This window comes from Panthera pardus, unplaced genomic scaffold (genome assembly GCF_024362965.1).
Source record: "Panthera pardus isolate Hobbes unplaced genomic scaffold, ASM2436296v1 HiC_scaffold_25, whole genome shotgun sequence".
Taxonomy (NCBI): Eukaryota; Metazoa; Chordata; class Mammalia; order Carnivora; family Felidae; genus Panthera; species Panthera pardus.
This window is the reverse complement of record NW_026526821.1, coordinates 18,765,491-18,778,505: the sequence shown is the minus strand read 5'-3', so window position 1 is coordinate 18,778,505 and position 13,015 is coordinate 18,765,491. Positions and strand designations below refer to the sequence as shown.

Genomic DNA, 13,015 nt, shown 5'->3' with positions numbered 1-13,015 from the left:
TTTGAGTGATAAACACTGCCTAAATCCACTACTTCATTAGAGGTTACAATCCCCTCATCAATTTTTTGGTTACCTTGATGTTCAGTTCCTGGAGGAAAGACAAGCTAAATGCTTCTTTCTCTTTATTTAATCAGTTTCTAAAATAATACCCTCCAAAAGTGACCAATGAAGATTTTTATTTTTCAAGGAACACAATTAAGTTATGCATTTAAATATACGTGTTATGTTTTATCGCACTGGTGTTGTTCATTTATTTTCCTGTGGGAAACTTCAAGATGGCTCCTGACTTCTTTTGATGTGATCCAGTCAAATACAGAAAGGAGAAAGAATAAAATCTGGTATTAAAATGGATTTGGAGATGTCACTATGAGCACATGGTCAGAGCAGTGCGTGTGTACATATACATATATACACATAAAGAAATAGACACAGATATGTCTGTATTTATGTTTGCTTTCTGGTATGACATGTTTCACGCTCCTACTGTATATTTCCCGCTCAGACCTGGATTCAGCTACTTTTTTCCCTGGAAGTCCTCGTTTTTTTCAGTGGGAAAGAGTCTGGATGTTGCAAGGGGTGCTCACTGCCATCAAGTAGGTCATTGTTTCTCGACCTATTCAGTGGGCAAAAACAGAAGTGTTTGGGTGTGTATAGTGTATACAATTATGTGCATATGAGATCAACTTAATTCAAATTTATAACTATGGGACTTTAACTTCACCAACCACACATCTGTATCTCTTTTTTAACCATGTCAAAAAGCTCAATTCTCAACCACACGAATATCATTATTCATTTGATTTATCCCACAATGTATATAAGAGTCTCAGAAAAACTGTACCATCAGGAACTCCCCAAAACATAATTACTGAGAACAATGCAAGATTTTTGTTTTCCTCCTCTCAGGGCTATATCCCACTAAGTATGTACGCTCCACTTACAATGTTTTAAGTACTACCAGCAGGTAGGTTTCTTTTTCTTTCCCAGTGGTAGGGTCAGCAATTCTGAAACTACTTTCTGTGTAATATAGGATTGAGGAAATGGGTAAATATAACAGGGGTCAAGGCTTTCATTGTTGAAGAAGGATGTTACAAATATGGAAAGAAAAAAAAGTAGAAGAGCCGTATGGTGGTGTTTCTATGGAAATAGGTACGGACATGTGTGTGTTTACACGTTATTACACATGTGTATATATACACGTACATATGAATGTATGTTATGTACCTGTGTATTTATATTCTGTGTGTATGTACTCTAGCTATAGCCACTGAATGGGCCTAGAAGCAATGGCATCACAGTAGCAAAGACCATAACTCCCAGATCTTGGTTTCTAAATATATTCTCCATCAAGACAAAACCAATGCATGTAAGAGAAATCATTAATTCCAGGACTGGGGGCAGAAAAAACACCGGATGAGTCCCAAACATATTACTATGCCAGAAAATAATGAAGTACTCAAAGAATGATGGAGACACACCAAAATAACACTTCCAACTTGAAGAAGTTTACCACTGGCTAGGCTCAGAACGGTCTGAATATCAAAATATAGTAGTGAAATATAACCCACCAGATAATAATAATAATAATAATAATAATAAAAGAATCAATGAGTACATAATGATATAACTAAATGGGAGAAAAAGGAAAACTCTATTATAGTAGAATAACTAACAGACATAGAGTAACAAAGTTTAAAAAATCACCACTTTGCAACCAGTCAGCACTGACTGATATGGGCAAAAATAATCAACGGATACTAAAACCAGTGGGTTAAACTTTGATGAGGAGCAGGAAATTTATATAGTCTCAAAGTATCTTTCCAAAGTTGCTTATTAATTTCAAAGGGGAAAATGCCTACTTTTTAGTGTAGACATCTGGTAAATACCACTTAAGTAAGATATCCAAGTACATATTATCAGACAAACAGACATCACGTTCCTCCTGATGTGATATATTGAGAAGGACACATCATTTTGGTGTTATTAGTAAGATTGAATCCTACCCTGAGGAAATACAAACACAAACTGAGGGATAATCTATAAAACAACTGGCCTGTATTCCTTAGAAATAACTAGGTCGTATTGTTCTGTATTCCCGGAAAAGGGAACTCTTTCGGATTCAAGGAGGCTAAAGAGATATGGCCAATAAGGTGACAGGTTGCTCCTTTACTGGATGGATCTCAGAGTGGGGGGGAAACAGTGGCTATAATGGATGCTGAAATAAACAATAAATTTGAATATGGACTCTGGATTGAAGACAGTTTTTGTATTTCCCAATCCTGAGAACTAAGCTGTGGTTATATAAGAGGATGTCCCTGCACTTAAGAAATACATACCGAAGTACTGCGGGGGCAACTCACTCTCAAATGATTCAGACAAACAATGGCATGTGTGTATATGTGTTTAAGTCCATGTATGTACTCAGAGAGGTCAAGGAGCTAGAAGGCAAAGTGATAGGGTAAATGGGGAAAATGTAAAGGGTTGGTGAATCTGGATAAAGAATATACTGGAATTATAAACAAATTATATCAAAGTGAAAATGTCAAAAATATTAAATACAAACATTTGAAATGTCTCTCTTGGGGTTATGCTGTCCACTTGATAAACAGCTAGATTTCAACTGTTTCATTTTGCTTCTAAATTTTGGGGATTGATTTTTCCCCCCACATTAATTTAACCATAATGAAGGGGGTGGGAAAGAAGAAAACCAAACCAAGTAACTTTGGAAAATGATATTTTGATTATATACTGTAAGACTAATGACAACCCCCCCCACACTATAGCCCAATATTATATATTGGTAAATTTATTTATGTTACATAGAATATGATTAGTAATTCTCCTACTTTATGTACAGACTAGGACTGAACAAATGAGTAAAAAAATATACTGTGTTATCATGAGACTGAAATTTCTCAAAGCCAGAGAAAGGATTTACAAGTGAAGAAGAGAGCAAGGATGGAGTGAATCAGCAGCAACTCACGAAGGGTGAACAGAGATGGGCAAGTACAGCCGTGTGGTGTGAGTGCTTCTGTCAGTACACATACACGTATTTCCTAGCTCTGTCTGCTCACAGAATCTAGAAGCGCTAACACTCTAGCAGCAATGGGCACTCCTAGTAGCCAGATCTTGGTTGTTAAATGCCATTCTTGAATAAAAGGAAGCAGGGATCCTTGGAGAAACTGTCAATCCCATGGCTGTGGCAGGAAAAATGCAACATGAACCTGAACATCATGCGGTGCCAGAAAGGAAGGAAGTGCTCAAAACCTGACAGGTGCACATCAAAAGGACACAGGAGCCAACCTAAAGGACCTCCTAATGACCAAGTCTGAACAATAAAATAAATAATAAGAGTAATAGATTATAACCCATAAAATGAGTTCATACGGATATAAATAAATAAATGGGGAGAAGGGACAGCTGTTCTTTATAGAATTCCAATTAATAAGTGTATAAGAAATGACTGAAAGAGAAAATTGCCATTAGCCAAACCCCATGGTAATAATTACTGAAGGCAAGAACCATTGATGGATGCTAAAATTAATAGGTGAAAGTAATGGTGAGAATCAGGATATGTATGGTCTCAAAATACCTCTTCCCAAGATACTGATTAAATTTAAAAGTAAAAACAGTTATTTTACAGTGAAGAAACCTGGCAGATACCACTCAACCAAGTAATCAAGGTTATCATCGCAAGCAATAAGATGTATTAACATCATGTACCCCCTGAAATGATGCACGGAGGAGGACGTAACATCACTTCTATGATATTCTTGCCAAAAATATATAACCTCAAATCTAATCATGAGAAAACACCAGGCGGACACAAACTGAGAGACAGTTTGTCAGGACCCTTCAAAATTGTCAAGGTCATGAACGATAAGGAAAAGACAGGTGCTGCCACAGACTGAAGGAAGCTAAGGAGTCAGAATTTCTAAAGGAAATATGAGAATGTGCATTAGATCCTGGACAAGAAAAAGAACATTGGGAGGAAACTGAAGGAACATGAATAAGGTCCACAGATTTCTGTGTCATTGTTAATGCCCTTGTGTCAATTAGACTATAGCTTGCATAAAATGCTAACACTAAGGGAAGCTGGGAGAAGGGTCCTAGAACCCCGTACTATTCTGCAACTTTTTTAAAGTTTAAAATGATTCCAGAATAGTTTTTAAAAATTTAATTTTGTTTTATGGTGTTATAAAATACTGAAGGTGGTTCCAAAGGCAAATATACAAAAAGGCATGTTTGGAAAAAGTAGCTTCTTTTCCTGTCTCTTGCATCTTATCCTGTCCCCTTACTCCCCCTACAGCTAAACCATTTAATAAAGTTTTTTGTTTTATCTTTCAGCTGGGAGGCCGGGGAGAAAGACACACACACACACACACACACACACACACACACAGCTTTTTTAGATAATAGCATAGCATACATACTTTTTTCCACCTTATCTTATTTTTTTTTTTCACACACCATATACTCCAGAGATGACCCCCTAGCAATATATGGAGATAATCATTCTTTTATCAAAGTTTTATCCACTATGGTTTAGTCAGTCAGTCTTCTATTGCTGAACAACTAAGTTGTTGAGCCTTTGGCTATTATAATTAGTTGCCCCATCTCCTTTCAGTATCTTTAGTGGTAGTAAATCTATGAGAAGATTTGATGGATAGTTGGTAAACAAAGGAAGTGATCAAGGTAACTAATATGGCTTATGGAACCTATAAAGCACTAATAATAGGTGGTTACAAGTAGTGACACTGATTTTCTTTCTCTGGATCATCTGACATCGTAGGCAAATTACAAGAAGGAGTTTAAAAAATGTTCTGAGCAAAGGTCCAATACAGGATCAGTGCAGACGCCGCTAATTACCTTCTTGTTATCCACATGCCCCTTCTTCCTTGCTCCCAGAACCCTGATGCTTGTAGAGGGCAGCAGTGTGTTCACCTGAAACCATCTGCAGCCTCCCAGGGATGATAAAGTAATACAGCCTGGACAACGAGGTGCAGCAGAAGTCTATCGGGGACATCTGGAAAAGTCCTGCCCTCCTGACAGAAGCACCACACCTTCCTTCCTGATCTTTCCTGTCTGGTCCGAAGTATCCATCTTGGAACAAAGAGGTTGTAACTCACACTCCCTGAGGATGGTGGAGCAGGAAAACAGAAGGAATCTGGGACTTGGATGACACTGTGAAGCCACCCTGCCCCGGACTGCCATCTCCAGACTTCTCATTAACTAAGAAAAACAAACCTGTTCTGGGGAGTGGGGGGGAGTCACTGTCACAAGCAGCTAAATGACACCAGGAGGTAACACGTGCTCTCTCGAAATGCCTTACCTGAAAGATAACAAGGGTGACTCCTATCACATTTAAGAGACTCATCATTTTACAGCTAAATCTCACGGACAGGCCTTACTTATTTCCCTGATCAGAACTCACACACAAAACACTGTGGTAAAGAGAGGAACGCTTGTGGGGTGCCTGGGTGGCTCAGTCAGTTAAGCGGCCGACTTCGGCTCAGGTCATGATCTCACGGTCCGTGAGTTCGAGCCCCGCGTCAGGCTCTGTGCTGACTGCTCAGAGCCTGGAGCCTGTTTCGGATTCTGTGTCTCCCTCTCTCTCTGTCTCAAAAATAAATAAACGTTTAAAAAAAAAAAAAAAAAAGAGAGGAACGCTTGCAACAAGGGCAGCAACTGAAATGAAGTCCAAACAAGATCCTCAGCAAAGCTGAGTAAATGCAGAACTTCTAGAGCAGGCCACAGGGGCGGGAGGCAGTGGTGCTACCCACACTCACAGGAAAATCAGAGTTCTCACGCTCTCCCAAGGCACGACGTGCAAGCTCAGGGTTTGTTCTTCACTGATTAATACATTTGAGTCGAACACGGCCAGGCCTACAAGAAACAACTAGTGATGTTCAGAAAATGAAAAACAACCAACGAGGCACAGATCCCAGGGACTGCAATGGCAAGAAGGGGGAGCCGCTTAGTTGAACAAACAGTGACAGATTTCAAATTGATACCAGCCCCTGACTCACTATTGTCAGTTTCAAGTCCAGAACTTGGCAAACCTTGTCCTACATTTTTACAACCACACAAAAATTAAATAGCTGGTACAAAGATCCAAGCACAACGCTGACTCCTCTCTTGACCATAACTACTTTTTCAAATCATTTGCTACATTTTAAAAGTACATTTTCTTTAATACTTTAAAATGCTACTTGGTCCTTAATGAAAATCCACATTTCAGAGAAGTTAAACACAATTGCCTATAGTCCCACCTGAACCTAACCACGTCTAGCACAGTGGTATAGCTTCCTAGCCCACCTTCTCTGCCCAAGTATTTTATTTCGGGTCCAGCAATTTTACATTTCTTCTGGCACTCTAAAAGTGCGTATCCACAGGCCAACTACTTGTGCAGAAGAGGACTCAGGGGCTCTCCCTGCAGTAGGAATCAGAATACATTAGATGGTGCCCTCCCCTAACTATCTCCTTTGCAAGCCTGCTTTGGAATTGGAAGTTTCTGGATCCAGATTTATTCCTTGGGGAAAGGTATTATCCCCTCTTAAAATGTAAACATTTTGGGGGAATAGCACAGATACCTGCTCACTCCATTTCTACTATGTGACTCAATTTATCACCCAAACCAAAGTCCTGGGCACTGTAGTCTCCCCAGGGCCTGGCCTGCTGTCTAGGGCTCAATAAATGTGCCAATAAGTCAGTCAAGAGCTGGCTGACTACTGGAAGCAGACAGAAGTTGGTAGCATAACAAAAGGGTGCTTTGTGGCAGCCAAAAAAGAAGTGGGGAGTGAAAAGGAGAGGCCACTGGAAGGAGAGATAGGAGCGTACTCAAAAACCTGACTCACTTTATTTGGGGTTGACGCTATAGTCAGTGCCCATTCCATCTGCCTCAGGGGTGCCACCTATGCTCATTCTCACCTTTTTTTGTTCCCTTGGTCTGTAACATTCTTCTGATCTCATATTTGAGATACTGCCTTGTAGTCAGGTCTCTCTGCTCGTATGTCACCCTCTTAAAGAAGCCTTCCTAGATCACTCTCTAAGTCAGGACACCAACCTCCACCATTCTTTTATTTTTTATTTTTTTAACTGTAGAGAGCCTGAGAGAGAGTGAGAGCAGGGGAGAAGGGCAGAGCCAGGGAGAGAAGAGAATCCACGCTCAGCATGGAGCCTGATGTGGGGCTTGATCCCTCGACCCTGGGATCGTGACCTGAGCCAAAATCAAGAGGCGGATGCTCAACTGACTGAGCCACCCAGGTACCCTGCAACCCTTGCCATCCTCTTAGTCTGTTTTACTTCTTTGTAACAAGTATGCGATCCGTTACTACCTCATTTATTTTTCCTTGTCATCCCACAAAAATGGAAGTTCCATGAGAGCACTAACCATTGGTATTGCTCACTGCTGTGCCTCTAGTCCTTTGAACAATGCCTGGCAGGTCCCAGTGCTCAGCAAATACTGAACGAATGGACTACACAATGGAACATTCACAAATTCCCAACTTTCTTCCAGCAAAGAAAAGTAAAGCCAGTGGAATCTAGCTCTCTGAGGTCAGGGCTGGATTCCCTCTCCCTTCCCAGATCTTGTGGACAGACAGCTGCTGCATTCCCCTGTGGCAGTGCCCTCCGCCAGTGGCCCTGTTCCCATGCTTTCTGAATCCTCCTTTTAGGGACCTTATCAACAGGACAGACAAGGAACCTTATGGACCCACCACAGTTACCCAGTCCAACCCACAGGAACTCTGGCCTTAAAGAGCAGGAAGCTCCCAGAGGAGAAGGAGTGTCACAGAGCAATGAGAAAGCAAGGTGCTCATGGTCTCGGTGAGGGGATGCGTGGTACTCTGGTACCCTGCTACTCCCATAGGCCTGTCTCTGACCTCTGAGCTGGTAGCACTGCTGGCTTCCTGCAGGGGAGACAAGAAACCTGCTTTTCACTGCTCTCCGTCATCCTCAAGCTACTGTCAACACCCTTTGCCATTTCTTAGTTTTGGTGCTCCAGGAAACCTGACGCACCAGGACTGGGTCACAGCTGTGCCTCCCAAACAAAGGTGACAAAGAGTGAATCTACGCTCCTGATTTTCTTATACACACGGACACTAACATAGACATATTCAAGGTGAGAGAGAACAGGTAGCATTTACCTGAGACCTCCAGGTAAGGTCTGCTTATTAAAGGGACCTCAAGTTGATTCACCTTGGAGACTGCTGCAGTCCTTTGGTGGTCACTTTATTCTCTTGTTATCCCTGAGCAGTGCCTGGTTCCTACCCTAGATCCTAATGAACTTCACTTGTCTGGAAGGTTTGGGAGGGAAGTGCTCCCAGAGTAGATACTATAGGAAGAGTCCTAGTTCCCTCTCCTCGTACTTCCACAGGGAATGTCTGCTCCCAGGCAGGAACATGAGAGTCTGTCTCTCTACCCTCCTTGTCCTCTCCCTATCCTGAATGGAGGAGACCTGACTGATCAGTGAAACGTAAGATCCAGTCCGAGCTCCTGTGGACTCACCCCTTCCCCTCGTCTCTTCTGTCACTGGTGGTCCTGAGTAGGCAGACTCTGCTCTGCAGATGACTGCCAGTGGTTCTCTGTGGTGAGGGTGTACGAGCGCAGGAGTCTGAGGGAGCCCCATTCTGGCTACAGGTCAAGCTGTATCATCTAATCCACCTTCACAGTCTATTAAGCTCATCTTTTGATCCTCCACTGTATTACTGTGTCTATTTCTTCACTGGTTCAGATTTAGGCATGGAAGACAGATAGAACTTACTGGACTCCTCAGGTTCTAACAAGACCAAAGGAAATAGCATGTGACACTTGATGTCATTTGTTTTATGAAGACCTAGATTAAAAAAAAAAAAATCTCTAGCAATTCCTAAGCCTAATTCTATCCCCATAGCACAGAAAACCCCAGCAACATGGTCAAAAGAGAAGGCTGAACGAATGAATGTTTGAGAATAATGAAGCCTGTACCAGAAATGGTAACACTGCTCTCTGACTTTCAGCTGACTTCTCAGAGAAAGAAACTATGTTCTCTAGCTGTGGAAGCTGGTTGTCTGCAGACCCTTCTCAGGGCCTCAGGCCTACTTAGCTGAGCCCAGCCTCCCCTACTCAGGTTGGCTTCACTTCCAGCGCTCTGAGAGGGTCTGCCTTGGATCAGTCAAGAAACAGCGTCCCAACATTGGCACTGCTTCTCCATGCTGGCTTGCCTGGGGATAACCATGGACTGCACCAAATCTTTCCAGGCTGTTTGAGTCCAGAGTGAACACTCACACTTTCTATCATCTGAACTTGGACCTCTGGAGCTATGCTGAAATCCCACTAGGGTAGGGCGTGAGACCCTATTCATAATGAGATTCTCCCATCTGTGGCCCTGACATTGATATCAGGCAGAATACATCTCAGTCTACACACAGATAGGTGTTCTATGCCAAGGCCATCTCCCAAGAGAAATACAATCAGCATCTATCAGATCAGGAATTGTAGTTCTTCAATAACCGTGAAGAATTACAGATGACTGAAAGCTTTCACACATTTAACCAAAAATATTAGATTATATACACATGTGTGAATGATTGTGTGTAAGTTAACATGACGTAACTAGCAAGGATAGTACTGGGGAGCAGTCCGGTTAAGTTTTCTACTGTTAGGGTTAGGAACACAGCTCACTGATGTTCACAGCTGCATTCACCTGTAGTTCTGGGATGGTCTCAGGGTCCCAGTGTCCAGACTCTCTCCCTGACATCGTACTTACGGCCTGTGCTATGAGGGCACATGGCAGGGAGAGGGTGGAAGGTGAGCATGCACCGTTCTGTGGGCAGCCTCCAGGCCCCGTGCTCCTTCCCGCGCCAAGCAAGCACACCACCTCCATCTCTGCAGGTGACTCGGAACTAGACCTTCCTTTCTCTGTCCCATCTTCCTCACAGCCCCCCAACTCCACTCCCCACTAACATGGATCCCACCTCCCTGCCCTAACATTACTCTTCCCAATCCTTTAATTTCTACCCCAGTCTGGCTGACATTTCAAAAATAAAGGACTGGTCCCTCTAAGTTACAAAACTTTTACATGAAAATAACAATGACAACAATAGAGCAGAGAGCAGTAGATGTAGAAGGCACAGTGGCCAGTCTGGAGCCCACGGGTTGAGGACTTCTAACTAACTGGGACCTGCAGCTCCCACTGTCACTGAGGCCCTCACTCATTTACCTTCTGCCACGTTCCTGGCTCTTGTCCCCTCGCTGCATAGCCTGCAGTGCTGGTGGTCTTTGTTCCTTCACTGAGGCGGAGTGTTAGAGGAAGTTCAGAGACTGACTCCACTGGAAGTCTCACACAGACCAATTTCCATGTGACTTCGCTGCTATTCCTTTGTTCATCTCTTGCCAGTTCCCCAGCAGTGGACATTAAAAACAGGTTTTCCAAAGCTTCTCCCTTTTTCCCAGACCCTAATTCTGGACAGCCCCATGTACCCCCTCCGGCTGCTACACATACAAATCAATCACCTCAAATGACTTCACCTTCTATACCAGGCTTGACCATTCTCGTTTCTGCCCTTTCCTATCTCTTGGCATTGGCACCTATCTGCAACTGGTAATGTCTAGGATTTCACCTAGATCAAGCATGGTGATCCCCAAATCTCTGCCTTGACCATGACTTGCCTCCAAATGCCAGCCTTATGTTTCCAATTTCCCTCCTGGAAATTCCTCCAGGCATATCCAGCTACCATGGCCTCAAATTGGCCAGGTACCGAGCCTCATAGTCAGATGAGCACTGCAAAGGAGCACAGAACTGGACTTAGGAGATCACCTGTATCGGGGTCAGCAAACTTCTATAATAGTGAATATCTGAGATGTTGCGGGCTATGGTCTCCATTCCGATACTCTGTCACTGTAACATGACAGCACCAGAGATCATATGTATACGGATGGGTGTGGCTGTATTCCAATAAAACTACTTGAAACTGGCTAGCCAATGGGCAACAGTTCTGCACCACCTAATCTATATCACTACCTAATTAAGTTCTTGCTAGTTACCTAATCAAATACTAACTTTTGTTTATTTTTATGTTAGTGCTGAGTATAGCATTCCTTTAAAAATTGGTTATTCGTTATATCTAGCAACTCACCTTTGACCCAAATACCCCTTCACCAGTAGAAAGGCCTGATGGGGAACTAGTCATGTCCACTGATGATTTTCTTTGAAGCTGGATGTTGAAACAGTGCCACACAATTTGGTTTACAAATGAGTCCCCCCCCCCCCCCCCATGGGTTTCAGCCAATTGTCACCAATTTAATAATTTAAACTGCCATCTAGTAGACTGCTTTCTTCAAACAAAATTTTATTTGGAAACTCATTAAATGAAAAGGCAAAGCCAAATGACTGTGAAGTGGTGGGTAAAATGCCCCCAGCTGAGCTCCTTTCCCAGCGTGTGTTCCCTTGCAGCATCCCCTAAGGCACCTCTTCTGTTTTGTGGCACAGCAGCCTCCAACCTTCTTTTATCAATCACCTGTATCATGAGAAAGGTTCTGAGCCACCCACCACCCTCCCCACTCGCCATATTGGCATTAGCAAATATCCCAGCATTCAATATATACTTAGGGCAGAGTTGATCATTAATGAAAATGGGAGGTAAATCTAGAAATGGTATTCTTGACAAGTTAGAATCCTTTTAGCAGACATACTGTCCTATCTGGCCAGCATGCTACTGTTTTTACTTTGAAGCAGGGTGGATAAAGAACTCTGATCCAGAGAACTGTTAGCTCTTTTTCTTGTTTATGCTTTTTTAAAAAAAACTGTATTAACTCCAATCTTTACAAGAATCTTTTAAAGCCACCAATTATCTAGTCTGGTTAAAACTAACAAACATGTCTGCAAATTCACTCAACTGGGCACACAGAATCTCTAATATGCAGATTAGGTAGACAGCAAGTGAACTAGGGAGGGTGCCTGTCACTCTGGCCACACAACGGAACCTGGGGTTAGGTGTCTCCTTTACTATCTAGGACAGAAGACCATCTAACAAACCAACCAATGAAAATGCCTGAATCAATCTACATGTCAAAAATTAGAGGATTAGTCAAGCTTAATATTTTTCTTTATGTCTGATAATAAATAGCTCTATTCTTTATCTGGAGGTTACCATTGTGAAAAACCATTTGGTTTAAAGCAAAAAGAACCACTCTCTGATTAGTGGGAAAGGGTGACATTTACTTTTCGTTGAGTTTCACCCCCTGGCCGAGGCCCTAAAAGCCTGCGGTCCAGCTGATACCCTAGCATGGAGCATGGCAGACACTCTCTAGCAAGCCAGGCCCTATCGTGATGTTCTTAGATGCAGGGGCAGCTAAGGCAAACAGCAATCATCCTAATGGTTACCTGCAAGTCATTTTGTGGGTTCCAGTCTGAATCAAATATGATGCAGGTATCAGCAGCCGTGAGATTGATCCCCAGGCCTCCCGCTCTGGTGCACAGAAGAAAGACAAAGCGGTCTGAGTCTGGCTTACAGAACCGGTCGATGGCTGCCTGGCGCAGGTTTCCCCGTACTCGCCCATCAATTCGCTCATAGGTGTATCTGAGGGGACCCAAACGAACGAAAGCCCAGGTGTTAATCATGACTTCAATGGAGAGCAGCAAACAACGCAGGAAGCTGTTGACCCATGGCCTTAATCCCTCGCTTCTACATTGGGACTAAACTAGAGCAGTCCACAAGGAGTCCCACCCCCCACCCCCAGCCCACATATTCAGCAGGGCAGACACCTAAAACCGCATTGTGAAACGTACCCCCCACCAAAACAAGCCAACAAAAACCAAACTAAACCAAACCAAAAGTGTCAACCACAAACTAAGGGACTAGAAGAATTGTGAACATAAAATATCAGTCCCCACAGCCTGAGCAACTTATTCTCTGGTATTTCCCAGTTTTTACTTGCACTGAATCTAATCCTAGAACCAGGAAAAGCAAACAAAAGCCTCAAACACCTACTTTTAGTAGTGCTCTTAAGGAATCAAAGTTCAAATCAGTGTGTA

At 42.8% G+C, this 13,015-nt stretch overlaps 1 protein-coding gene across 1 annotated transcript in view; it reads right to left on the bottom strand.

Annotated features, from left to right (window-relative positions):
- The window catches only part of CHD6 (chromodomain helicase DNA binding protein 6), a 155,647-nt gene that overhangs the window by 59,320 nt on the left and 83,312 nt on the right, over window positions 1–13,015 (bottom strand). The window contains 1 exon segment of the mRNA XM_053890241.1: window positions 12,365–12,560. Coding sequence (XP_053746216.1) covers window positions 12,365–12,560 — 196 coding nt within the window.